This window comes from Nothoprocta perdicaria, unplaced genomic scaffold (assembly GCF_003342845.1).
Source record: "Nothoprocta perdicaria isolate Ctin4 unplaced genomic scaffold, notPer1 scaffold_33, whole genome shotgun sequence".
NCBI lineage: Eukaryota > Metazoa > Chordata > Aves > Tinamiformes > Tinamidae > Nothoprocta > Nothoprocta perdicaria.
The window spans coordinates 2,039,208-2,067,035 of NW_020455566.1; the positions used below are offsets into that span (position 1 = coordinate 2,039,208).

The 27,828-nt window shown below is 49.5% G+C and overlaps 2 protein-coding genes across 6 annotated transcripts in view; one reads left to right on the forward strand and one right to left on the reverse strand.

The window, feature by feature from the left end:
- The first annotated feature begins 447 nt into the window (after positions 1-447).
- On the forward strand, positions 448-18,839 carry KIAA0319L (KIAA0319 like). Of its 2 annotated transcripts, XM_026043323.1 has the most exons (20): positions 448-580; positions 2,724-3,427; positions 4,989-5,280; positions 7,136-7,237; positions 7,745-7,842; positions 8,999-9,086; positions 10,013-10,105; positions 10,224-10,356; positions 10,951-11,179; positions 11,396-11,519; positions 12,091-12,223; positions 12,376-12,524; positions 12,849-13,000; positions 13,220-13,358; positions 13,677-13,836; positions 14,422-14,564; positions 14,969-15,091; positions 15,690-15,780; positions 16,127-16,218; positions 17,412-18,839. In XM_026043323.1, exons 1-20 carry the CDS (start codon positions 448-450, stop codon positions 17,597-17,599), a joined length of 3,366 nt encoding a protein of 1,121 aa, XP_025899108.1. In that variant the 3' UTR covers positions 17,600-18,839. The 2 variants fall into 2 exon arrangements, with proteins under 2 accessions (XP_025899108.1, XP_025899109.1); XM_026043324.1 differs by lacking the exon at positions 15,690-15,780 and having other exon boundaries at positions 17,412-17,464.
- A 6,629-nt stretch (positions 18,840-25,468) lies between these two features.
- Positions 25,469-27,828, reverse strand: part of LOC112950710 (zinc finger MYM-type protein 4) — a 31,856-nt gene continuing 29,496 nt past the window's right edge. For 3 of the 4 annotated variants that reach the window (XM_026043321.1, XM_026043320.1, XM_026043322.1), the window contains one exon: positions 26,858-27,303. In XM_026043321.1, the coding sequence (XP_025899106.1) occupies positions 27,096-27,303 (208 nt within the window). In that variant the 3' untranslated portion in view covers positions 26,858-27,095. Of the gene's footprint in view, positions 27,304-27,828 lie in introns of all 4 variants that reach the window. The other variant, XM_026043318.1, reaches the window with a different exon arrangement.

The following is a 27,828-nucleotide window of genomic DNA, read 5'->3' on the forward strand; positions in this document are numbered from 1 at the left end:
GCCCCCGCCGCCGCGTCCTGAGGCCATGGGTCCCGCTGAATCCGGAGCGAGTGTCCGTGTATCCAAGCGGAGTGACCCGCTGAGTTCCCAGCTGGGAACCTCGCCGCTGGCGCTGCCCCGCTGCAGGGGCCGTGGGCGGGAAGGGGCCACAGGAGCCCTGGAAAAGGTTCCGGGGCCTCCGCAGCTGGAGGCTCTGCCGCTTTGGGTGTCCCCTGATGCTGACAGCGTCTTAGCAGCAGTCGGGCTAAGACGCAGCAGGTGAGATTAGGCATTCCCCAGCCTTATCTCCCGCCAAAAACCTTCCACAAAAGCTTCTTCCCCCAAAAGCTTCCACAAAAGCTCCGCGGGCGTCGTGTTGTTAACAGCTTCCTTTATAAACACCACTTGCTCACAGACACTCTCTCTTTCTCCCGTGTTTCCAGAGCCCCTCCGCTGCCCGCAGAGGCCATGGAGAAAAGGTTGGAAGTCCAGTCCAGCATCGGTGCCCGATTCCTGCCAGAGCCCGGCCCGGGACGAGCCGCGGGGCAGCTGCGCCTGCTCTGCCTGTGCGCCTGCCTCTGTGCCTTGTGCTCCTGCACAGGTGACCCTCTCCGCGTTTTTATTTGCATTTATCCCAGCTAATACGCTCTGAAAAGCAAGTGCAGTTTATTAGCTGTTAGGCATTGGCATAGGCGTCGTAAATAACCTTGCAAGCTAATTACTAAATAAGGAATACTTGAAGCTGTTGGGAAAGCCAGGAGTGTTTTTCAGCACTCTCAGGCAACTGAACACAGGATGTCTGAATTTACCTACACGTAATTATTGCGCTTGGTATTTATTTTCTGTTCAAACTCAAGCACCCGACCTCCTGCCCAAATAAATAACCAAATTAGTGGCTTGTATGGAAGTTTTCATGTGACAGGTCTTTTTGTTTTGTATTGAAAAGATTCAGAACATGACTATTCATAGAAAAGTATTAAGTTCCTGTGAGTGTTTTTGAGGCCAAATATTTGCCAGGATGATGATGTATTTTTCCCATGTGTTCACCCAGCACTTACCAAATGTTAGTGAAGATAAGAAAGTTTGTTCTGTGTCTTTTAGTTCTGTTCAAGTCATGGTGAATCACAGGTTTGAGACAATGATGACTTCAATATATGTTAACCTGCGTGATGGCTGCCAACTGCTTTGCCTTTAATGGAAGGTTACTACATCCTGACGTTAACGTGACAGGAAAAGCAAATTTTTTTTCTTCTCCTTTCGGTAGATGTGTTGTGTGGGCTGCCACAGGGTCCCTGTTATGCTGGGCTTTGCAGGATACTCAGCAAGTAATAGATCTGGTTAAGCTAGTGAGCTCTGTGACCTTAATCTGCTGATTTAGAACCTGAAAGACACGTTAATATCGCTGTTCTTAGCAAAGAGTGCTCAGTACTTAGAGTTTCGATGGCGTATCTGATGGAATGAGGATTTCCTTGTGGCCTGGACTTCCTGCTTAGTGCTCCCTGCCTTTAGTAACATTCCAGGAGCTTGGAACAAGAGCAGCGGATCGTACATTGTGTTAGGATTGGAGACCTTCTGGATGTGAGAGAGTTAAAACTGTGAAGGCTGATGTGGGTAAAGAGACAAGTATAATTATTTGTGTCGTAACTCTGCTTATGTGGACACTTTTTCCACATTGGAGTCACTGTTCTTTTGGTTTTATTTGAGTTACTTTTGGTAACTTTTGATACTTTTTTTATTTGGTGTTGTTTGAGTCTGTTAAACTGTACTTTGTTAAACTGGAGAGTGACCAGGATAGTGAAGGAAATGGTGTGATCATGCAGAGTTGTGTAAGAGGAACTATGTCGACATAATTGGTTGCATGTGACAGATTAGAAGAAGTCTATACAGTCAAGCTTTTAATCATTAATCAGAAATCAATAGGCATTAACTGCCAAAACAAGTTTTTGAAGTGGAGCTTATTAATAGAAACTGTTCTTGACCATTTAATTCCCCTGCCGTTCAGTAAAACGGAGCGGTCTAGCAAAACCAGAAACTCTGCTGCTTGAGCAGGACAGCTTTCTGTCTGTTGATATACTAAAGTGCTCAAATTACTGAGTACACACAGTATGCAATTGTCACGCCTGCTTAATTGGTTTAATTTCATCTATAGCGAACCCTGCTGAGTGTAATGCGACATAAATTCAGAATTCATCCAAATTACTCAACTTTTGTTTACATGCTGTGTAGAAATGGGGATCAGAGCATTATAATTTGGAATGAGACTTCCTTTTTTAAAATGAAGACAAAATTTTCCTTTTGTGTTGTGCTCAAGAAGTCCCTTCCTAACAGGGAGGGAGCCAGTCCCAGAATACAGTCTGCAGCTGCACAGCTCAGAATCCAGTGACATAGTTCGTAAAGTAATCTTCCAGTGACCTATTATCACTTGGATGCTGAACACAGCCCAGGGTAACAGTTCCATAGGTCATTAGTCTATTTTTAGGGAGTCTTTAATCTGTAGAGCTCTGAATTTTTGGAAGCCTTTAATCCACTGATCCATGCAAGCACTCTGGTTTTTTTTTCATGCTAAAAAAAATCCATATGCAAAGCAGTTGCTTCCTTACCCCTCATGTGAGATATTGAGCAACTTGACCCCCACGTCAGTCCTACACTCCGCATTCACCTCGACAGTAGTGGTGAGGATTTATTTTCCACTACGTTAAATAACTGAGAATTTTCTTTCTCTCTTTTCCCTCTCTCTTTCTCAGATGCAAATTGGAACAGATCTAAATGCCAGCCAGGGAAAATTTTGTTTGGTTGCCGTTTGAGATCGTGGGACGATGGCCACTTGCGGCTCCTGGAAGGATTTCATACTGTACAGTCCTGTCAGACTGCTTGCTGCCAGAGCCCTGCCTGTGATGCCTTTTGGTTCTTGGAAAATATGTGCATCCAGGTGAACTGCACTATGCCTGGCATATGTCAGGCAAACAGGACTGGCTCTTCCGACTCCGTTTTGGTGTTTTTAAAGAAGTCAAAAAGCACAGAGCACTTGAAGGATCACACAGAAGGTGATGCAAAGATCTGGCTTCACAAGTGGTTGGATGGGGGCATCTCTGCCCAAGATAGAAAAAGACTGCGGAGATCCTTCCAGAAATGGAACTTGGCAGGTGGCAGAGTGGATCTTCTTCAAAGGGATATAGTGGCTGTCCCAAGTGCTGAGACCACGGCTGGCCAGGCAGCTAGACCTCCAGAGAGCAAATCCAGAAGACGCCGAAGTGAAACAGTGTCGAAGGATCAAATACTTAGGTCTTTAGTGCCAGACAGGCCTGTTCCTGAAGACCATTCAGATCAAAAGAAGGACTCGCTTGAAAATGGACAGAATTCAAGAGAGCCGAAAACCAAAAGCCCGTTCCCTCCTAAAAGCAATAATGAAACCAGATCGAGTGATGCAAATGGCACTGGCCTTCTACAGGTAAGGGTGACTGCAGGGGCTGTCTTGGGCTGCTGCTCTTCTCCCGCTCTTGCTGTCTTCCCATGCGCAGCTCTGCAAGCCCTGGGAGATGGGGAAGCCTCAAGTCGTGGTGCTGCTCATCGCATGTGTAATCACACGACATGCTTGTTGGATCAGGAGCAAAGGTGGCATGGGATGTTAATGGGGAGTGCCTAGGAATTCAAAAGTGTTACTTACAAAGTAACTTTTTATGTCCACAAAATAAAATGAGCTGTTTCCTTTTGAGTGTACCAAACTGAGGCAGTAAGTGTATTGTTTTGTAAACTTACATGTAGAGTTTACAGTGTGTTTTCAGGTAGCCTGATGATAGAGGAAGAATCCTGCTTTGTGAAACTCTCTCTTAAATATCTTCTTCCATGTTTCCAAGATTTGACACTGTTGAAGCCGGATGCTTTTTCTAGTAGTTATTTTCTTGTCCTGGAACCTTAACTTGGTTTTTCTTTCCCTTGTTTGTAAACCTCAATTCCAGGTAGGGCTGTGACCCATCTGAGCCACCACCCTGCAGAGCAGGATGTGGAGAGCAGCCAAAGGACATGACTGCAAATTCCAGGGCAGCCCAGGTGCTATGTGAAACCAGGCAGAAAAACTTCACAAATGCTTCATGTCCCAGAACGCCACAGTGTCTAGGACTGGTTCATGAGCTCAGCTTACTTTTCCCCTGCAATACTGCAGCATTTCTACCCTACCTCTTCTTTCTTCCTCCTGATGATTTGAGATTTACACAGTGACCCCATTCTCCTAGCTGATGTGTGCAACATCTGAGGAGGCTTTTTTTTTTTTTTGCAGACAATCTTAAATGCTGCCTTTAGCTCTTGGATAATAGTTGTTCTGTCTCCCCGCTTGTTCGGTTTGCAGTGTTGCAGCACTGAGTTGCAGCTGGTTCTACACAGCCCTGGGCTGATTCCTTGATTATTGAATCATGTAGCTTTCATTGGCAAAATATAAATCAAGCTATGCAACTGTCCTTCCATTTCAGTTTAATTTGGGCCAAGGATATAACATTGAGAGCTGTGCACTTGGGATGTGGGCAGCCTTTGCAAGAGAGAGATGCTAAAGCCAGGAGTTTTTCCAAGTAGGTTTGGTGATAGGCCAAAATAAATGATGTTAACCACCTGCTGAAATCAATTGAATTACACTTGGGCTTCGTTTGATTGTGTTGAGCATGCTGCTTTAGCAGGTGAGTGCAGTGTGTTTAATACTTGTATTCGTAACAGAGCTTTAGTGGGACAAGAAATGCGAGGTCAGACTGGCCCTTAACTTCTCTCTAAAGGGAGAGAGAGACATTAATATGTGTATGCATCATTTCTGGTGAGGAAGCAGCAAACCATCTATTTTGTTGGGGAAAAGCAAACAAGGACATCTTCTCTTCCTTGAACTGGAGGTGGTGAAGTCTCGGTTCTAGTGGAGTTTGATGGATGGTAAAATCCAGAGGATTTGGGATCCACTGTGAAACCAATACGGTGAAATAAACAAAGCTAACATTCAGGCTTCAGTCAAATGAAGATTATTTTTTCCTTTCCAGGTCCACCCAGGAACAACTGCACCAGCACCACCAGCGTTGGCTACATTCTCCAGTCCTGTAGTCCAGGGCTTGACAGCCATTGGGAAGACTGTGAAACCGAAGCAGCCAGATGATGCTTTAGTCCATCCTCACTCCTCAGACGTATTGCCCACCGTCAGTTCTGTGAAGGGGAAAGCCACAATGAGGATGGAGGTTGCTACTTCTGTGCCAACTGGTGTTCCTACAAATGACAGTGGTCCCGCTGTCCCAACTGGCGCTGCCGCATCACCAAGTACTACTGTCCCTGCCCCAGGTGAGGACACACAGTGCTCTCCATTTATGGAGATTTTTTTGGCAACCTGTGGCAACATTGAAAAACACTGGATAATTTCAGAAACAACTGAAACTGAAATTTAATTTTTAAATTTAATTTTTAAATTATGCTTTAATTAAAAGTGTATTGAGAGAGGTTCTTCAGCACAGTAGGTCCCCATTAACTCAAGAAGCCTAACAGATCTGCATGTGACTGTTGGATCTGTTTCTGAGCACAACTAGAAAGTAATGATGATATCTTCACTCCAAAATTGAACAATGAGATTTGATGCAAGGCATAACCATGTGGAACGTTCTTTGAGCGGTGATGACATGTCACTGTCTATCAAGTTGAGTAGAAATCTTGATGTCTGTTCACTGTGGATTGTAACTGATTGCCTCCTGCCCACCCCTGAAATGTCAGTGCACAGTTTAGATGCAGAGAAATGTGCACTTGGCCATGAGCCATGCGTTGCTTTGCAGAAAAATGACTTGTTTCTGTTCACATAGATATTTCTTAAAGCAACAATTTGAAATTGTGGAGAAGCAAAAATGCACTTAGGCTAGTTTGGTTAGCCCACCCAGGCCATTAGCTCATCCTTCAAGGATGTGTGCTTACATGGAATGCTGTGGACTGCTTGTGTGACATCTCAAAATGCTCTTAATCCAGTGTGCTGCAGTAGCCGTGGCAGAAGGCTTTTGAATTTAGGGTTCCTTTTCCCTTAGAAGGGAACAAATGGAAAGTGTAATAGAAATGTTGCATTCAAAGACTCTTTTTTGGCAGGAAGCTAATGAGTGCTTATACTAACAAGTTGCTATGTTTTTTTGAAGACTAATCCAACTGAAGCTGGAAAATATATATTAAATGTTTTAAGTGGCTTGTGTTGGAAAATTAATGTAGCTAGGGCCTTCTTGTTTCACTAAATAATACAAAGATGATGTGAAGGGGGGGATCCAAAAGGCTTTGGGTTTTTTTGTTTGTGTGTTTTTTTTTTCTACTAGAAGGTCACATTTCCCTTTGCTTTGGGATTGAAAGACTGTTAGAGTTATAGTATCATGGGCAACTGAGTAATTAAGAAGAAAAGGAGGGTCTGATGAAATTGTTTTAGTTACCTTATTAATTCCAATAGCTAGTAAACCACTGGGAGGAAGGCTAAATGTTTGATAATGTTTTCTCCATCTTTTTAACTTTTGGTGCATGTATCTGAAATATTATATTCATCAGGGTCCACCTAGGTAATAGTAAACTTTAATTCTTCTAGACATAATTCTAAAGCCCCAAAATTAAAAAAAAACAGAGACGGAAAGAGGAGGAGGTGGCAATGAAGAGATGCCTTTAAGAAGTGCGGTCAACTTTCTGGTTGTCTTAATGTTAATAATGATCAGGAAAAAATACCATAGGCATATTTTTCATGTAAATTGCTGAAATTGCTGTGCAGTACATGGCAATGTTTGTCTTGCTCTATCTGTGTTAGTGCATCTGGGTTTTCTCCTGAAAGCCTGTCAGGTAAAAGCTTTCTCCTGCTGGACCTGGGTGAAGAGAGGCCCTGTAGGAGTCGGGAATCCTGTTTCACCTCTTTGCAAAAGGAGCGGGAGAGGCAGAGAGAGACAGACAGAGAAAGATTTGACTGAGTAATTTTGGCTTTAAAGCTGTAAAACCTCATTAGTGCTTTTGCATTAAAAATGAGTCTGAAACATGAAACATATAAAAAGATCTATACTGAATGGCGAGATACTAATAAAAATCAGCCATTTGTATCTGGCTTTTATTGCAGACTTTGAAACCAAGGTGGATTTTGTGTATGTATTTTTTTTTTCTATTTCACTTTTATGTGTTTTCTTCTTTCCTCTCCCAGTTATAAAGGAGCTGGTAGTGTCTGCTGGAGACAGCGTCCAAGTGACCCTGCCAAAGAATGAAGTTCTTCTGAATGCGTTTGTGCTTCCTGAACCGCCACCTCGTAAGGCTTCCCTGGGAGTTCTCCTAAGGGCACGTGATGGGGAAATGACAAAAAAATCTTACATACAGCAGTAAATAAGGACACTGATGAAAATAGCTTCCAGCAGAGAAGTTTCCTGTAGAAACTAGATCTCCTGTCCTGTTACCTCATGCAGCCTTTCACGGAAAATAGCAAGAGACCAAGTCTTGAAAATGTCACAAAGTCACTAGAGTATTTTGGGGAATAACTTATTCTCAAAGTGCTACGGGAGGAGGCTGTGGCTCTTCAGCTGGTACTTGCTTGCAGGGCTTGTTACAGACTGTAAATGTGCTTAGCAACACAGATTGTCTCTTTTCATGGATATGTTCCCCAAAAGCTGCTGTGTAAACACCAGGCTGCTGTCTTATTTCTCTGTAGTGCAGCAGGATGGACCTTGTAAATGTTTAATGCCTTTGCTTTTCTTTATCATGACAGAAAGGAAAAGGCGGTCTCTTAAGAATTAACTTCTACAACTCTTTTCTTTTAAAGACACCAGTTACTCCTATGAGTGGGAACTCATTACTCACCCAAAAGACTACAGTGGAGAAATGGAAGGGAAGCGCTCCCACATCCTTAAGTTATCTAAGGTAAAGCTTTTGCTGCTTAGTATCCTCCTGTGTGGAATGCCAAGCGGAGAGGATGGGAACCCTGGCAGCCAGGAAAGACTTGTATGTGATTTTAGGATGAATAGGAAATTGCATGATGGGCAGACAGCCAGCATTTGACTGCAAGCCTTGTTGTAAGTCTCTTATAAAAAGAAGATTGATCTGTCATGGGGGGAAAGAAGAAATTGATTTCAGGATCTAAAAACTGCCTCCAAGCAGCATGTCAAGCCATATACAAATGGCGTAATTTAACAGATGTCTATGAATATTTCTTTTACTGAGAGAGTGTGGTAGTCAATTTAGGTCTGAAGCCTCGTTACTCCTTACTGAACAAGAGAGTCCAAGGAATTCCGTGACACTCATTAATGGAATCAGCATAGCTAATCCAACTAATGATAGCTCTAACCAGGGAAAGGATTGTTGGCTTTTTGCACATGAGGTTTCTTTGAAAGACTTGGAATAATGCATGATGACAGCATTTTGCTTTTTTGGGAAACTCTCCTGAGTGTTTTGTATTCTAATGTGATCAAAAATATTTACAAGCCTTAATTGTGGCACCATGCAGGAGAAAACCTTTCAGGAGGAGCATGTCTGTCTTCTCAGGGTTTCAGCCTTTTGGACAGCATAGTGATTCTGGTGTCTAGTCCTTAGCCTTTTCCTTCATCCCTTGATGCTAATCCAAAAGAGGATGCTTGCCTGCCTCATACCGTCTAAAAGAGATGCTTTTCTTTGTAAAGATGCACAAGAAGAGATTTTCTTCTCTTACAGGCAGCCTTCCTCATCTCAGATGCAGTCTGCTAGCACAGATTCTGCAAGCCAGACACCTGAACTAATCTCTTCTCTTCTGTTTGCCTCTTGTTGCTAGAAAAGCAAGCTTGACAGGCACCCCTGGGTCACCTGTGACCAAAAGAAATAATAGACCTTGGTTTCTGTTGTAGCCATTGTAAACTAAAAGATACCTACCATTGCTGTGGCTTGGAAACCATCCTCTGCCTTATATGTAGAGACAGGGACATAATTACATGTGCTTATGCTCCTAACGTGGTACTAGGCCACAGCGTGGTAACTTGGCTTTTTAGTAATTCCTGGCAAGTTTCTACTACTGCAAGTTAAATGATATTTTGTCTTTGCTTTTCAGCTTACTGTTGGTCTCTACGAATTCAAGGTCATTGTTGATGGGGAAAATGCACACGGAGAGGGTTATGTGAACGTGACAGTGAATCCAAGTGAGTTCAGAGGAACTGCATCTTTTCATCTGTCTCTGTTAAACCATGATGCCTGTATAATGATGGTGTTTGACTTAGTTGACCTTGGATCGACACAGTGAGAATTCCTTATGTTGTGAACTCAGTATACATACATACATGTATATTATTTATAAGTGTGTTAAACCGTTTGCTACAATGTGGAACTACTACTAATACACCCAGCTATCTCTTCTATACTGGGCACAGACTAAGCATCCAGTTAAAGAACTGGAATTCTGCTTCAGAAGCGCTTAGCAAATGCCTGACCCTGGAACACCACTGCTTCACTAGAAACTAGCTGTAAGCGGGTAAAAAGCTTAGAGCAGCAGGAGCAGAAAATGAAGGAAAGCCAGAGCTTTGAAGCTCCTTTCAAGGTTCTTTTCTTCCTTGTGCAGTAAGGAATATCGTTCCCGTACACAGGCAGGTTAAATCAAATCTAATTCCCTACTGTAAGATGCTTTAAAGTCATGGTTTGCAGATGTGCTGTTGTAAATACCAGGAGCCTGTGCTGACTGTAGCACCAGGTCTCCTCTTAGACAGTCTGTGTAAAAGGAAAGGTCGCACCACAGGTTCTGCATCTCCTGATGTGCAAAGGAACTATATTTTGCACACTTACCTGAGACTTTTTCCAGAACATTTGTGGCCAAATAAGTGCTCTTGTAGTCCAGAAATCTGCAAGAGTGTTCAAGAGCAGTCATTTCTAGCAGGGTTGGGGGGGAGTGATAGGACTGCATAGAGGGAGAAGGGGTACACAGCATGTATCCTGCCAACCTCTCCTCTGTGCAAGAGCTGAAGAGCTCCCAAGAGGGGCTTGGGCAGTTTCCTTGGGTTTCAAAGGGTTTCTTGGTGATTTCTGTCATTATCTGCCTGTAGATGTCAATGTAACTGCTTGGTGGTTGTTGCAGAGCCTCGGGTGAACCAGCCCCCCGTTGCCATCGTGTCCCCGCAGTTCCAGGAGATTTCACTGCCGACTATTTCAACTGTTATTGATGGCAGCCGTGAGTACCCGCTGCGTTCAGTGCAGTAGGCTAGCAAGCCTGGTGTGCTTGCTCCTGGGCTAGCCCTTTCGGAGCGAGTTTAAGAGGACGTGTGCTTTTTCTTTCATAATTGAAACAGAAAGCACTGATGATGATAAAATTGTCAGTTACCACTGGGAAGAACTGAAGGGTCCTTTGCGAGAGGAAAAGGTTTCTACTGATACTGCCATATTGACACTGACCAACCTGCTACCTGGGAATTACACATTCAGGTAGGTTCTTCCTGGAAGAATTGATTTAAAAAAAAAAAAAGAATGTAGCTTTATACCTTTTCTTCAGGAAAAATAATTAGATAAGCTATTCAGGTTTTATTTTTAAATTGTAGCACATTTGGATGATGGCAGAAGGAAACATTAGTCTGTCAGAATACGAAATACCGTGAATCTGTTTTCTAAAAGGAATATGCTTGTCCCAGATAATAGAGTGTGGCCTATTTTCTGCAAATGTCTGGGTAAAAGATATTAGCTGATACTATTCTAATGTTTGTTCTTACATGTTTCTTCTTTGGGATGTGCTTTGGTGTGATGTCCATGCTCACTGCAACCATGGGACTATTTTAAATAAAATTAACTTGAATACTTGAATACCTACAACCAGTTGTATGTTTTTGTCTTAGGCAGTCGGTATATGAACTAGCCAGACTGCTGTTTGTGTCTGTTTAGCAAAAAGCGGTTCTGTTTGTGGTATTAGCTTACTTGAAGAGGAATACTGTCTGCAGGCTGTGGGTTAGGCAGCTCCCACCCTCTTTGTTTTGTATTTTGTATTGTTTTTTTTTTTTACTGTTAGCACTTTTTTTCTGTCTTCAGTCTAACAGTAGTGGACTCGGATGGTGCCAGCAACTCCACCACTGCAAGCTTGACTGTGAACAAAGCTGTGGATTATCCTCCAGTGGCAAATGCAGGCCCAAACCAAGTGATCACCCTGCCTCAGAACTCCATCACCCTCTATGGGAACCAGAGCACCGATGATCACAGCATTGTCAGCTATGAGTGGCTGCTGAGCCCCAACAGCAAGGGAAAGGTGATGGAGATGCAGGTCAGTAGAAGTCTCCTCTGCTCATCCTAAAGTACTCAACAACTGTCTTATTTCTATAATTAATTTTAAATGGTGTGTATTACTATGGTCACATTGATGGAATAAGAAAGTCCTTGAATCAGGTTCACAGTGTGCGTTTGTACATGGTTCCCCAGAGATGTCACTTGGATTGGTAACCACTGAATCTTCTTAATATGTGAATGTGTTTTCTCAAAGGGAGTGAGGACACCAGTCTTACAGCTCTCTGCAATGCAAGAAGGTGATTACACTTACCAGTTAATAGTGACAGATTCTGCTGGGCAGCAGTCTACAGCAGAGGTCACTGTTATAGTCCAGCCAGGTAAGTGGCTCTTTGAAAGGACTGCTGTAGTAAATTAATAGGAAAAGTAATGAAGGCTGCTCTTGCCACCTCCATGCCAGTGTTCTGTGTTGTTCTGAGAGCATACTGTAAATCCTGGAATAAGGTGTGGGTTGTTTTCAGCAAGCCTGCTGTAATTCAGGACCTTTCTGACCCTGGCATATTGCTGATAAACTGACAAAAGATTACTGGAATATTGCCTTAGACAGTGTAGTTATTAAGAAAACATCTGTGTTGTATTTAATATTACTCAACCGTAATGACAGTGTTGTATTTACTGGGAGTTGTTTCTGCCCGTAGTGCTAAGGAGCAAGAAAAATGAGAGCAAAAAACCAAGACTCCTGAGTTTCATTCATATTAATGCAGGCTTGTGAATGAAGTTCTGGACTGAACTACTTTTTATTTCACTTTCTGTGAGTACAAGGTCAAGATAATGGGCAAGAAATAAGTTAGGGAGCATAGGCTAGGAAACACGGAGAAGCTTCTTTATGCTGCGGGGATTGAGCTTCACCTTTCTAGCATATGTTTGAAAAATACTGCAATTCCTTTTCAGAGAACAACAAGCCCCCAAAGGCAGATGCTGGTCCAGATAAAGAACTAACTCTTCCTGTAGACAGCACCACTCTAGATGGCAGCAAGAGCTCAGATGACCAGAAAATAGTCTCCTTTCTCTGGGAAAAAACACGGTGTGTATCATTTTCCAGACTATTCCTGTGCAAGTATCAGATCTTGCTTCTTGTTCTGGACAATATAGTTGCCTGCTTGCATGTTAGACATTGGCATTAGGCATTTCCAGTGGTTGATATAAGGTTTAAACAGCACTTTGTACTTTGGTTAGAGGCCCAGATGGTGTCAAGCTGGAGAATGCCAACAGCAGTGTTGCCACTGTAACAGGCCTTCAAGTTGGAACCTACGAATTTACTCTGACAGTTAAAGATGAGAGGAACTTGCAGAGCCAAAGCTCAGTCAACGTGATTGTCAAAGAAGGTACGTCCAGCCCTGCTCAGAACTGCCCCCGGTATCACAGGAGACCCAGGCATCTCTGTGAGCAGCTCAGCAAACCTGTGTTCAGAAGCGACATAAGAGTAAAGAATGTGAAAAATAAGGTGGAGACCACTGAAATGGTCTTCTCTATGCCCAGGGTTTGCCTTATCTGGAGGAATAGTATCTGAACTGAATTCCACTGCGCTTAATTTCCCTTCTTCTCCCCAAATTTAGATAGGTATTTATGACTTACAGTAGAGATTTAGTTCCGTAGTTCTTCCTTGGTCATCAACATATTTTTCACCATTTTTTTTTCTGTTTGGTTAGAGATAAACAAGCCACCAGTTGCAAAGATTGCTGGAAACGTTGTCATCACCCTGCCAACAAACACAGCTGAACTGGATGGATCGAAATCTTCTGATGATAAGGGAATCATCAGCTACTTGTGGACCCGGGATGAGGGGAGCCCTGCGGCTGGGGTAAGGTAGTGGTGGTGATTATTACTGTTACTAAGGAATTTGCAATACTTCACCACAATGAAAGAGTCAATGAGGATTGGCTTTGACAGGTGGCTCCTGAGGCAATGTGAAGCTGATCATTTCACCAGTTACCCTTTTAGTTATATCTTTAAATGTGATGACAATATCATGCTAGCTCGATCCTCCGTTTCCTGATATTTATTTTGCTGTACCTCCCAGGAAGTCTTAAACAATTCAGACCATCACCCTGTCCTCCTCCTCTCCAACTTGGTGGAAGGGACCTACACCTTCCATCTCAGAGTAACAGATGCCAAAGGGGAGAGTGATGTGGAAAGGACCACAGTGGAAGTCAAACCTGGTGAGTATATTTGTTCATTGTACTTCATGCCTGTCTACAGCGCGTTAATGAGGCCCCTCTTTCTGGATGCACTGTGCTGTGATTGTGTACTCCAGCTGGGGGGTGTAAATGGTCAAAAGCATTTGGGGAAATGGCTGTAACTTCATTTAATTCTCGAGGGCTGAATAAAGATCATAGGCCTGTATCCCCTATTGCAGTGAGATGCTGTAGTTTTTTCCTTCATAGAGGAAATGTTTGGGAAAGATGATAGACCTGTTTGGTACCCATGCTGTCAAATAAAATTCTAAAGATCTGTCTTCTCATCCACATTCTTCCTAGATCCTAGAAAAAACAACCTTGTGGAGATTATTCTGGATGTTAATGTCAGCCAGCTAACTGAGAGGCAGAAGGGCATGTTCATCCGGCAAATAGGGGTTCTCCTGGGGGTCCTCGACTCGGACATTACCGTACAGAAGATTCAGCCATACACGGAACAAAGGTAAGGCGGATGTGTGCAGTAATGCACTTAGTTTTTACTAAAGGTGGAGCTGTTTAAAGTACATGGAGCTCTGAAGTGCTTTGCCTAAAGTCATATGGCAAGTCAGCAATAAATCTGTAATTAGACTTGAGACTTTTCTGGCTTCAGTTACGTATTGATTCCTCTATGTAGGTGTTGCCTACTGTAACAGTAAAATGAGCATTCATTATCTGTGGCAGTTAAGCCAGAGTTCAGAACAGAAGACTCAGGGCTTTCTGTTTTAATACTGCCTTTCCATCTTGGCCCTGACCAGACAAGTTCTTCCACTGAGTGAAGCAAGTAAGGGTTCTTGTAATACTTTATCTTCCTCAGCCAAAAGATGTGTTTATCACCTGCCCTAAAGGGTTTTCTACTGTATGACCAAATGTGTACTGTTTTTGCTCTCAAGATGCAGCCAGGTTTGATATTTCCATATGTTTGCAGTTCAAATAAATATGAGGTTTCAGATAAGGTTCTCTGTAGTGGCAGATGAAGGGGGAGAAAATGGCTTTCTACCTGATGTTTGGAGAAGCAGCAGATACAATAATTTCTCTGCCTGACTTGCAGCACCAAGATGGTCTTCTTTGTAAAGAACCAGCCTCCCCATCAGATTTTCAAAGGCCGTGAGGTAGCGTGGACGCTCAAAAATGAACTCCGGAAGCAGCAGTCTGATTTTCTCATTTTTCGGGCGTTAGAAATTAACACAGTCAGTAAGTAAGAGTGTATGGCCTGACATGTGCTCCGCCCTCCCCAGATGCTTGCGAGATACCAAAGTCATTATTTATTAGGCATTTTTTTCTTATGTTTTCTTTGTTATGTTACTAGCAAAGCGGGGCTTTTCTGGTTTATCATGAGGCCTAGACACAGGCCATTTTCCTGTTCCAGCTTCATGCGAGGCACGTTATACTCATTGTTTGTCTCCTGTCTTTTCTTTGGCCTTTTTTTTCTCCACTCTTCCAGGATGTGGGGTGGGAGCTACAAGTTGCCTTGTTTTGCCCATGTGCTACCCTTGTCCTCTAAGTGGGAGGTATAAAACATGCCAAACTATTCAATAAGCAGTGGTTTAACCTTGCCCATAACTCATGCAATTCACCTTGCTGATTTTGGTCCCCAGCATGTCAGTTGAACTGCTCTGAGCATGGACGCTGTGACTCCTTCACCAAGCGTTGCATCTGTGACCCCTTCTGGATGGAGAACTTCATCAAGGTGCAGATGGGGGATGGCGAAAGCAACTGTGGTACGTGCAGTCTTCCTGGGATTGCTCATCTTTAGGGAGCAAAGAGTGCCCGAACGCCAGGGTAGGCTGAATACCTTGAATTAAGGTATTCTTGAATACCTAGTTCAAGAATAACAGAACCCGCTTTCTTCCAGTGTCTCTGACATCATATTTGGATAAGGAGCTAGTCCCAGTCTAGATCTTGCTAATTGTACCTCTTTGACAGGGAATATTTGGTAGGGAAGAGGCTCTTCAGAACCTCTTAATGAACATTTACTGAAGAACTGAATCCATTCCTAATGTGTAAAGTGAACCTCTTTTCTGTCATGCCCGCTACGGAGACTTTCTTGTTGCAGAAAAGCAGATTTTGTGAATCGGCACACACTGTCAGAAATGCCCCAAGGCAGAGAGGTTTGTACAAGAAATCTGAGCGGTGGGACTCAGACCTCTGGCGTCTCTAGGTGAGCCAGTGGTGCTGTCAGTGATGGATGGTAGGCTCTGTAATTCAGCAAAGGGCCATCCCTTCCTTTCCATTTCTCAAGAATAGTCATCTAAAGTCCACACCGTCAACTGTATGAGGTACCAAAATGTCTTTATCTCTGGGGGGTTTTGCTTTCAGAATGGAGTGTGCTGTATGTGATCATTGCATCTTTCGTCATTGTGGTTGCCTTTGGAATCTTATCCTGGATGGTGATCTGCTGTTGTAAGAGGTGGGACTGAGCCCATAACCCGCACTGTACAAGTGCTTCAACAAGGGGCTGCATTAGGAGGTGGAAGAGGTTCAAGCCCATAGTCCCTTGTCTGCTTAGTTGTATGATGTTAGTTTTTGTCCTTTGGTATTTCAAGTGAAGCAATAAGGTCCTAGAACTCTAGGTTCAGTTTAGAAGCAAGATTTGCCTATAATTGCGCAGATTAAGCAATATTTTTAAGTGTATTGCTTTCTTATATGAACGTAATTGGAAATAAGCGAGTAGTACTGTAGCTTTTAAGATCAGAGTTATTCTTCTGACTAGTTTGGAAGTGGTCTGCATCTTAATTCCTTTCCTTCCCCTTTAGACGAAAAGGAAAATCTAAAAGAAAAAGCAAATACAAGATTTTGGATGCAACGGATCAAGAAAGTCTGGAGTTAAAACCAAATCCCAAAGCAGGTAAAACGTGAGAAGAGCTCAGCATTTCCAGAATGCTAAGAACACCGCTCCTCAGTGCGTTTAAAATCACAGACTGAAACAAGCTTAATGTTAGACACTGCCAGACAAGCCTCAGAGGAGCGAGGCAGAAGTGGGAAAGTATATGAAGAACAGGCCCACAAAAAGCTGTGTAGGAATTCAGCTGTTGAAGTGGTCATTTCAAATGAAAATATTTATCATGTTTGTATTAAGAGGACAGTCTTTTTCAATTGTGCATGGAAAGTAATCTCTAATCCTTGTTTGCTCGTGCAAAGTAATTGCTCATCCTAGTTTTATCTAGGATAAAACTATCTATCTAATTGTGTTCCAGCAAAGTGAGCAGGGCCTGAGGACAGCATTGGAGGGCTTTGTCCCAACGGTGCTGATCAGATCATTCCTCTGAGAATCAGATGTCCCAGCTGCACAATTTCAGATCCCCTTGAAGAGTGGGTGCCTTTTTCTTCCTTAGCACCTAACTCTGCTTTTATCCAACCATCTGTCAGCTCACGCAGAAGAATCTCACTGTCAAATAAAGGGCTCGTTGTCTGCAGTCTGCAGCAAATGTGTCTCCACCATTTGCTCTCTCGGTAACTGAAGTTATCTTGCTGCTTCTGAGGCGGGCTGCTCACTAAAGTCTTTCCTCTTACATATGTGCAGGGAGCCTTCTGCTAGCAGGGGAAATGTTGCATTCCTCCATTAAGGAAAAGCTAAATTTAATTATTTTCTCTGCTGACAGTAAATACCTGTCTCCTCTCCTTGTGCCTTAATCTAAATTCAGCCCATTAATTTATCTTGTAAGCAAGAGGAGGATAGTAAGAAACGCAGTGAACTTCTCACCCCTGCAGATGCTTTTTGCCCTCGGGTTGCTTTCCAAACGATGCCCTGGGCAAAGTCAGGCAGGCAAAGCTTTACATATAATTGCAGCCTCTTTTGGTAACATAATTTGTTTCCCTACCTGTGTGTTGTGCTTTGCAATATCTCACAATGTATGGCCTCTGTCATGCCAAGTTAGGTTAAACGGGACCACTTTGTCTTCAACACTTGAAGGAGTAAGTGACAGATCGAGGAAGGCCCCCTTGGCATGTGAAAAGAATGACGCTTAAAGGGAGAGTGAAACAGTGTCTTTGATGACCAGAATTAAACCTGGATCTGACGTGGGAATGTCTCCTTCCAAGGTGGCAGGCAGAAAGCCCAGCTGCACAACACCAGCCTGATGCACTCGGAGTCCGAGCTGGACAGCGATGAAGCCATCTTCACGTGGCCCGACCGGGAGAAAGGGAAGCTGCTCCGCAGCCAGAACGGCTCCCTGCGCAACGGACAAGTGATGCTCAAGGCCAAGAACCAGAGGGAGGAAATCCTATAGCTTCCCCCAGGCTTTTGGCTGAAGCTCTGTGAAAGCTGCTCCTATCCCTGTTTTATAAGGGGGCTTTGGAGGTCGGTTTGGTTAGGACTGTGCTGCTAACTTGTTTCAGAGAAAATAACTTTGTGGATTTCTTTTAATTCAGTTAAAACTGGTTGTACTTGAATTGGACCGTCAAGGGAAATCAAAGGGAGGAGGAGACAACTGTGAACCACAGACTACTTGTCAGGAAAACCACAGAGCTGGCATCTGGGATGCAGCGGGATAGAACCACTTGGAGCAACTGTGAATGTGCCGGACACTCCCAGCCCACCTCAGACTGCAGCAGAGGGAAATGCCCAGGACCTTCCAGGTCATTGGCCATGGGGCTCCTTGGAGAAGGAAGGTCAAGGCTGAGCTGTGCTCTGAGCTCCCTTCAGGCTCCAGTAGCCTTGCAACGCTACTCCTGCTGTAGAACAACTCTTCCCTTTCACTCCCACCTTCCCTAGTCATTTGAGCACTACTTTTCATTTGAATTTGAACCTGTCCTTTCACATGCATTGGCTTTTTGGAGCATACAGGAGAGGGGATCTAACCTCTGTGCTCACACTCCATCAACCTGCAGCTGGGAGCGGGGTTTGGAGCTGTTCTCCTTGGGAATGTTGAGGACGTGGTGCCTGCTCCGGAACGCTGACCCGTCTGTGCTGGTTGCTGGGCTGGGAGCCCCTCTCCTGCTGGGTGCCAGGGCCAGGCAGGGGACACCCACCTCTGGTGCCTGGTGTTTCACTTCACTCCAAATCTGTGAGATCTCCTGTGGCCCCAGCAACCTCCTTGGGTCCCCAAGCCCTCCGTGCAACTGGCTGTTACCAGCTGTATCCTGATTACGCCATGGACTCTTAATGTTTTTTTTCTTAAACTTTGCACATCCCAGGCCAACGGGGGTTGGTGTCCTCAGTCCCCAGTGGTTGGCTCTTTCCCTGGAGCTGGAGGCCTTGCGTTGTGGCTCGGTTGTCCTGCACGTTGGTGGCACGACGGGACACCCACATGTAATGTCCCTGAGCCCGTGGAACAGGGACATCACCATCCCCGCGGGCCTCGGCAGCACCGCTTCCCTGCTCCTAGACTCCGGGAAACGCTTTTCCAGGAATCAGGTGGGTGGTGGCCCTTTCCTAGCCCTGCTTCTTCATCTCCCTGTGCTGCTTTCACGAGCTGCACCCCTGTCCCCGGCCAGCAAGGGGCCGCTCACTGGTGTGAAGGATGCTGCTGCTCCTCCAGCGACGGGCACGCAGCTTCTTGCCTTTCTTCGTGTTAATTTATTAAAACTGGAAACCTGTTTAATCGGCTTTTTGGGGCTGTGAAAGCCGAGAGGCTTTAACTTCCTTGGTTGTATTTATATTGCTGCACTACTGATTTGTCTTGAGCTAGATGAAGATTAAACACTCTTGAAAGCGAGGGACGGTTCCCTCGCTGAATGTAGCCCTGGCTGCGGCTCTGTTTTTCTGGGCCCCAGCCCCGGGGGCCGGGTGGGTCTGGGCCTCGACTCGTCCTTCGGGGGCTCCCGCTCAGCCCTGGGGTGGCCCCGGCTCCTTCCCTGCGTGGGGGGCCCACACGTGGGGATGGGGATGGCTGGACCCCATCTTAACTCTCCAGTGCCACCAGCCCCTGCTGCCTTTCCCTGCCCTTGGGTACCAGATAAACAAGCAAAGAGAAAATGAGGAACAGATGAAAAGGGGAAGCTGGGGGGGTGGCAGGCTCGGGCCCGGCCCTCCCCCTGGCTCTGTTCCACCGCTGGAGCGCCGCAGGGCTCTCCTCGTGCTGCTCCGGGGGCTGCTGCGCGGCGCCCAGCGCCGGCTCCTCCTCGCTGCCCGCCCGGGAGCCGCACGGGGCGGTTTTAAGGCAGCCCTGGCTTCCTATTATGGAAGAGGGAAGCGCTGCCCTCCCTGCGGCCCTTCCCAGCCTTTCTTGGCCTTCCCTGGCGCTGGGCGCAGCGCCCGCGGGCCCTGTGGTGCCGCCGGGGCTCCCTGCGGCCCCCGGCGCGCTCCCGGCTCCGGGGGCAGCGGGATCTGCCCCGGGCAGCCGAAGGGCGAGGGAAGCAGTGACCGCTGTGAGGCCCCGGCACCAGCGTCCAGCGCAGGAGCTGCGAGCTGGGCCCTCCAGTGCCCTGTTACTGCTGCCCTCCGTCACGGCGGGTGTGTTGGGAGCAGATCCCTTGGTGGAAAGCACCTCTGCCCCCCTAGCTCCACTAGCGTCAGTGCTCACAGCGGCAGCGGGGCCTTTCTGCAGTGCTGGGCGCTGGGGTTCACAGGGGCTGGGGGCAGACGAGGCCGTTTCACAGCGGAGGTTGATTCACAGCGGAGGCCGATGACCTTCCGCGCCGCCCTTGGCCCAGGCTCGTCCCCCCTGGCCGCTCATTCAGGGCCCCTAAGGTGACGAGGGGACCCCAGGCCACGCGGGGGCTCCGTGGCGGCCGCGACCTGCCGCCCGGCCGGCCCCACGCGCCGCCGTCTCATTGTTCACACAATCCCTTTTCCACACGCGGTGCCAAAGGCTCCGTGCTCGCTCCCGCACGCGCCAGCGTGTTCAGCTGCCTCGGAGCCGCTACCTCTCCTTATATAGCAGAGGCCAAACGAATTTCGCGCTCTCATTATTAATAGCCCCGGCGGAGCCCCGCGGAGGCTGCCAAAAATAGCAGCGAGCGGAGCCGCGGGGGCCGAGCCTCCCTGCGCCCCGGCTGCCCGAGCCAGGTGCAGAGCGGGGCGGCCGCGAGCCCCGTGCGCCGGCCCGGGGCAGCGCCCGGAGCGCCCGGGGCCGGCTCGGGGCGCCCGGCGGGGAGCAGCACCCAGCGAGGAGCGGCACCGAGCTGCCCGTGGAGCTGGGGAGGCCCCGGAGCGGAGGCTGCTGCGAGCAGAGCAGGGCCGGCCGCGCTGCTGCTGGTGAGTAGCCGCGGGGCTGCGCGGTGGCCGCGGGGCTGCGCGGTGGCCGCGCGGGGGACACCGGCCCCGCTGCCCCTCGCAGCCGCCTCCCGACGCTCCTGCGCGGGTTTAGCCGCTCTGTCCCTTGGGCTGCTGGAGCAGCAGGGAGCAGCTGGAGCTGCAGAGCAGCGAGAGGGGCTGGGGAGAGAGGGGAAGAGCGAAACTTGGGCAGGGCCCTGGCGGTAGCGCCCGCGGAGCGGCCGGGCGCGGAGCGGGCACCCAGACGCTTCCTTTTATAGCCCGGCTGGGCTGCGCTGCACAGGGTGCTGTGCCCCGGCTCCGCAGCCCCCGCGGCCGCTGCCGAGAGCCCTTTGCCCCGGGCCCCGCAGGCCGCCACGGGAGCTGGGCGGGCAGCTCGGGAGCTCCCTGGGCGGTGGATCCTGCGGCTCCTCCGCGCCCGGCTCCTCACAGCGTCGTCCAAGGGCAGCCGGGCCCTGGGCTGGCGCAGCCTCGTGGCTCACGGAGCCCCCTGCGCCGCCACGATCCCCTGCAGCCCCAACCGCCGGCCCCGGCTGCTCGGTGCCCCCCGGCACCTGCGGCTGCCGCATCCCCGGGTACCCCGGCACTGCCGGTGGATGCAGCCCGGCCCGGCTCGTCGCAGCCAGCGTCCCTCCCGCTCGGCCACTTCCCGCAGCCGCAGCAGGAACCTTGGCCCGACTGGGCCGGCTCTGCTCCAGCTGCTGCAGGTGCTGCAGCCTTCCCGGGATAGGGGTTCAGCCTGCGCTGGGCTTGCCCCATTCTGGGTGCCCTGGTGGCCACACGTTGCCCTGTGGCCAGGAGCCAGGTCCAGGAGAGGGAGAGTTAAGCTCTGGCCTCCCCAGACCTGCAATCCCGGGGGGATAAACGTCATCCGTGCCCCGCGGCTGGCCTGGCTCCGGGGTAGTGGCACTGCCATCGCTCTTGCCTTGCAGGCGGAGCTGGGGCTGCCCTGGGCAGGGCGCTGCAGGCAGGACACCACGGACGTCGCTGTCGGAGATGCTGCTCCTGCTGTTGGGGACAAGCGCTGCCTTCTCGTGCAGGCTCCAGGGAGGATGAGGACGGGGCAGCAACGGAGCTGAGATGCCACCAGGAGCCGCTGGCTTCACTGCAGCGTCTCTGTCCTCCCGAGGCCCCGGGGGCAGCGACAGAGGCTGTGGGGAGCTGTGCTCGGGCGGGAGACAGACGGTCCCGACGGCTCCAGCATCTCCCTCCCAACCCTACATACTTCTTCATATGCCCATATGGAGCCGACGGCGCTATGGAATGTTTAGAAGTATGTATTTTTGGGCTGGGACCCCTGCACCAGGACCCGTGCTGCCAGCGCCGGCACCTCCGGAGACACCGTGCGTCCCTGGGGCTGGTAAAAAGGAACCAGATCAACTTGCAACTGGATTTGGTCCCCTTCAACCAGCTGCAGCGGCGCGCGCCCCACGGCAGCCGCCTCGTCGCCGGGGGGAGTGGGGCAGGGGAGCGGGGCCGCGCGGCGCCGGGCGCTCGGCACCGGCTCTGTTTCCCTCGGCTGCTTGCAGGCCAGGGCTGCTCGTCTTTCCGAGCTCGGCTTTGCCGGTGCCAGAGTGTTTGGCAATGAGCGAGGAAGCATCACAGAGAATGGTTGAGGTTGGAAGGGACCTCTGGGGCTCATCCAGCCCTGCTCCAGCAGGGACACCCAGAGCACGGGGCACCCGGGCGCATCCCGGCGGGTTGGGAGCTCCCCGGAGCAGGAGCCTCCCTGGGCAGCCGGGGCCAGGGCACCCTCACACTGCACAAGTTCCTCCTCACACCTGTGCGCTCGTCCAGACCACACTCCCGGAGCTTTCCTGGGAGGATATGATGGGAGATGGTGTCGGAAGCCTTGCTGAAGTCAAGGTAGACAACATCCACGGCTCTCCTATCACCCATCCAGCCCGTCATCCCATCGTAGAAGGCTACCAGGTTGGTCAATCATGACTTCCCCTTGGTGAATCCATGCTGGCGACTCCTGGTTACCTCCTCCTCCTTCACATGCCTAGAGATAGATACCCTCTAGGATGAGCTGCTCCTCACCGGCCTGTCGTTTCCCAGCTGATCCCCTTGGCCCTTCCTGAAGGCTGCAGTGACCTTGGTTGTTGGTGTCCTCCAGTCCCCGGGCACCCGCCCTGCTCTCCAGGACTCTCTGCTCAGGGCGGAGCGGCAGAGTCAGCACTTGGCTGCGCTGACAGGACGGGCCCAGAGCCCTTAGCGCAGGAGGTGATGTCTCTGCCGGGAAACAAAACCACGAGCAGCAAGACGTGGTGCCCGGCAGCACACAGGCTGGAGCCAGGTCACCCACAGGGGCCCAGGGCACCGCGGGGAGCCCCAGGGCAGCAGGAGGGTGGGACTGGGGGTCTTGGTCGTAGAGGGGGTGTTGGGGCCGCCGGGGGCAGCACCGGCTGCTGCTGCTCCCTGCAGGGCATCAAATCCCTGCTGGGACCCCGTCCCCGCGTCCTCCCCATCCCCGATGGGCCCCCGGATCCCGCCGGGGTCCCCCTCAGTTCAGCTCCTCTAGCAGCACCAGTGTCCCGCAAGGGCATCCCTGCCTTCCTCCCCCATGCCGGAAGGGCGGCCCTGGGTGGCACCGGGAGCACCGGGATCACCCTGGGGCACTTCCTGCTCCAGCCTTCCCTGGGTGGCCAGAGCGCAAAGGCTGCACCGTGGCTGGTGGGGAGGAGGGCAGGGGCTGCGCCGCGGGCGCCGCGGGCAGCGGGTCCTGCTGATGCGGATCCCACCGTGTGGATCCCGTCGGTGCTGATGCCGCCACTGCTGGTCCCACAGGTGCTGATCCTGCCGGTATGGATCCCGCCGATACTGATTCCATGGATACTGATCCCACTGATGCCGATCCCGCCGATACCGATCCCACAGATGCTGGTCCTGCTGATGCTGATCCCACTGGTACCGATTCCACAGGTGCTGATTCCGCGGTGCCAATCCCGCCCCTGTGCTGCCGGCACACGGAAGCCAGCAGGACGGGCCGGGGGCGGCGGGTCCGGCCCACGCGGCTGCGTCGAGGGGTGCCCAGGGCAGCTGCCCCTTCCCCGGCTTTCCCCCATCTCCCAGCCTGTGCTGGGAGCTGCTGGGCAAGCCGCAGGGCGCAGGGCTCCGCCGCCACCTGAGGCTTCCTCCTTCCTCCCTCCCTCCCTTCCTCCTCCTCAGGGAGCGGCAGCATGCTCAAGTCCGCCGCCATCGGCGCTGCGATCGCAGCGGGTAAGGCGGGCGCCGGCCCTGCGGCAGAGCCCGGCGCCCACGGGCGGCCCCGGCGCCCACGGGCGGCTCCGGCGCCCCGCGCACTCACTCCACGCTCCCCGCTGCAGTGATCGCGCTTGCTGGCGCCCCGGCTGCCATCTGCGCCCTGGGCTTCACGAGCCAGGGCATCGCCGCCGGCTCCCTGGCCGCTAAGATGATGTCGGTGACCGCCGTGGCCAGCGGCGGCGGGGTGCCCGCGGGCAGCGTCGTGGCCCTGCTGCAGTCGGCGGGTGAGTGCGGCGGCGCCGCGGGGATGGCGGCTCGGGAAGCTGCTTCCTCGTAGAGCGGGCGGCCCCGCGTCCTCCCGCACACCCTGGGCTGCAGGACACGGAGGGACCCCGGGGACGCGGCCGCGCGGGGCTGCCCCACGGAGGGACCCCGGGGACGCGGCCGCGCGGGGCTGCCCCACGGAGGGACCCTGGGGACGCGGCCGCGCGGGGCTGCCCCACAGAGGGACCCCGGGGACGCGGCCGCGCGGGGCTGCCCCATGGAGGGACCCCGGGGACGCGGCCGCGCGGGGCTGCCCTGCTGCATGGTGCTGCTCTCTCCTTGCAGGCGCCGCAGGGCTCTCTCTGGCCTCCAAGGTTGGTCTGGGCTCGGCCGCCGCATCGCTGGGCGCCACCGTCGGTGCCGCCTTCTCCAAGAAGTAGTCGGGGTCGGCGGGGGTGCACCCAAAGGTGCCACGTTAGCGCTCGGCCCCGGCGACGCCGCTCGCTTCGCTTTGCTGCAAAGCTGCCAATAAAGAGAGCAAAACTCCTGGGTGCAGGTGGGTGTCTCTGTGCGGGCTGCACGCGCGGCTCCGCGAGGATACGGGGCCAGTGTCGGGAAGAAACTCCGCTTGCTGCTCTTTCCATAAAGGAAGACCTGCCCCCTACAGAAACTCTGCAGTTTCTCACTCTCCAGCTGGACAGTTTGCATGTCTGGATTTCACCTGAAATCCAACACTTTGAAACTATGTGTGTTGAAGACAGGCGGGTTAAGAAAGAAGCGTCTCAGCGGGAGGCATCATCTGCCACTTTCTCAGTCATGTTTGCTGCTTCTCTGACCCTTATGAGACTAAAACACGATTTTTTCTCTCTAAAAGAATATTTCAAGTGAGGTAGTGCATGGTGAGCGCGTGCTTCAGGTATTTTTATTACAAACAACTTCATCCAAGTGTTTCGACACTGCATGTATATAAATTAAATACTGTGAGATCTTGAAAGCCACGGTGAATTTGGGTAACTCCCTCCGGTGGCTACGACAGCCCAGGCAGAGCCAGGAGGGCGCCCAAAGCAGGAGGCAACTAAACCCACCCCTTCTGTTAAGTGGATCATCCAAGGAGGCTGCACCGAAGCCGCCCCTGGGTGCGACACCGACCCTGCTCAGGCCTGGCCTCCTCTGCACCGGCCCCTTTGCTCTCCTCTCCAGAGGGATCTTCATTTTGCAGGAAACAGCCCATCCGCCGTCCCCCTGCAAACCAGTGCGCCTGCTACTTAAATACTGTAATAATCTATAGGGCATAACGTAGTGTCTATGCAACGGGAAAACAGCCTCAACGAAAGTCCTGACGCCCCCGGGTGCCTGGGGAGTTTGTCGTCAGGGTACACGTTGTGGCCCAAGTGTCTTCCCCGGGAGTGCTGGGCCAGGACATGGACAAGGCGGGATCTTGGATCAGAAATGACAGACACAGATGGGCTCGGATCAGACAGAATTGGGGCAGGTTTACTTTTCACATAGTTTTTCTGTATTAAAAAATACATCAGTGAAATCTTTTACAGGCAGGGACAGGACTACCGAGTACACAACGTCAATAGACTACTTTCTGATTTTATTTTTGTTAAATTACTTTTGTTACTGCTAAAAAAATAATTAAAAAACAAAAACAAAACAAAAGAAACCCAAACAAACAAAAAAAAAAAAAGAAAAAAAAAAGAGGAAATATCATTCAAGGCTGTTGATTTTCATCTCCTGAAATTTTAGTGACAGGATCAAATATCAGACCCCTGTTACAGAAGCTGGATAAGTGACCAAAACTAGATAAAAGCCATACAGTTCTCTTCTTTAAAAATAGTCTGGGTTTCCAATGAATCTGTACCTTCTGGTCATCAGAAACACGTATCTATAGCTTGAGAAAACAGAGCTACAGACTGGATCTGATAATGTCCTGTCCTCTAAACACAACATGGGAGCTTTTCTCTTCTAAAAGACGCAGTAACAGCCAAGCCTTAAAAAAATCTCTCTCAATTTCCAACACTAGGACTAAATCTCTTTGGGTGGGGTGGGGAAAAAACACACATGGTAACTTCCTACCACAGGTCTTTGTCAGAAGTAATACTGCATCCTTTGTCCAACACTGCAGGTGTTGCAAAGGCGGGAAGAGAAAGAGTGTGGGCATCTTTCCCTTGAAATGACCAGGCCCTCCAGATTCGCCTTATAAAATAACCCAAAACACCCGAGGAGGGGAAAGAGGAGAACGGAAAGCTGCCTTTAGGGAGGAAAAAAAAACTTCTGCGCACCACAGTATTTGCTAGATTATATCAACAGACTGCAGAGCTACTGGGCTAGTTAAGGGCTCTTGTACATACCCCAGGACAGTGGCTCTCCTGTACATACCCCAGAACCGTTTGTCCCATAACGTGACCGCTCTGAAGCTCGACCTACGGCGCCTCCTCCACATCACAGATCAACCCGAGCTCGAGGTGGTATTTGCATGGACCGAGAGCTAGATTCTGGCATCGTGGGACTGCTCAACAGCAGCCAGGCTGTAGTCCGCTTTGCATTTGATCCCAATTTTTAAAAAAAGTTATAAAAGCGTGTGTGTGTGTGTGTGTGTGTGTATTTATAACGGAAGGTGTCTGTTTGTCTAAATATCACCGCTTTCTCTCCTGTCCTTGTGTAGAGCTCCAGGATCTCCACGTGTTCTTTGGCAGCAATGACTGCCAGACATCAGGCTGAGAAATCACGTGAGCCACAGTCTAGCTCTCCATGCTCATCACTATTAGGGTAGTTTTTATGCAATCGCTTTCCTTAAAAATATTTCACAATTTTTTTTTTTAAATCCCAAACAGATAAAGGATTTATGCACCACTCAAATAGGTTAGTTCATCTCGAGTTCGTTCAGAGGATTTATCGCTGCTGTAGGACGTTGTTTCTTGCAGCTTACATAGCTGGATTCCTTCCAATTCCAGTTTGTACATCCACTGCGATTCAAAAAATGCCTTTAGATGACATTATCGTGGCTTATTTGATACACATTTTCCAAAGGCTGGACGTATTCACAGTTTGATGCTTCCAATGTGTATTCAAAGGAAAATATCCCACTTCAGTTAGTCTGATAACTCAATATCAGAGTCCTCTGATTTGACTTTGGCAAGTTCTTCGTGTATCTCCCTCACCATAAGAATACGTGTTAACATGATGTCCAAGGTTCCTGGGTCTATTGGCAATGTGGAATACCACATGGGGCTGTTGGGTACGCAGGAGCGCTCAGGCTGAAGGTAAAACACATCACTTCTCTGCTTCACGCTTTCAGAACTGCCAGTGTAAAGAAAGGAAGACCACGTTATCAGAAGGCAGCACCAACAGTCACAGAGACAACATAGGTTAAGGAGTGACAGCTAAGAACATGGAAATTGCACTGTGAGGAGATCACTGCAATTAATTATTAGAAACTTGCTTCCTCCTCTTCAATTTAGTGAACAATTATTGTTCTCTAGATCACGCAGCATCAGCTCCTTCTAATACGAAGGAAATTAGAGTGTCCTCTTCACAGAGATGTTTTGTCAATGGTAGTGCTATCCAGTTGATGGTAGAAGTGTCTTGACATAAGGATGATGCATATGAATTTAATCTCCGAATAAAAGTTCTTTCTAATATTCCAGAACAAACATTACTTATCTGCTGAGCCGAGCAGCATTGCTGGGGAAGGAAATCCTATCAGTAGGGCTCTATTCTCAGCAAGGTACTAGAAAATGGAGAAAGGAGCCCATAGTAGAGGCACAGAACATGTGGGTGGGATCCCTGCTTCCAGAGGCCTGAGGAATGGCTGCTGGTTACCCA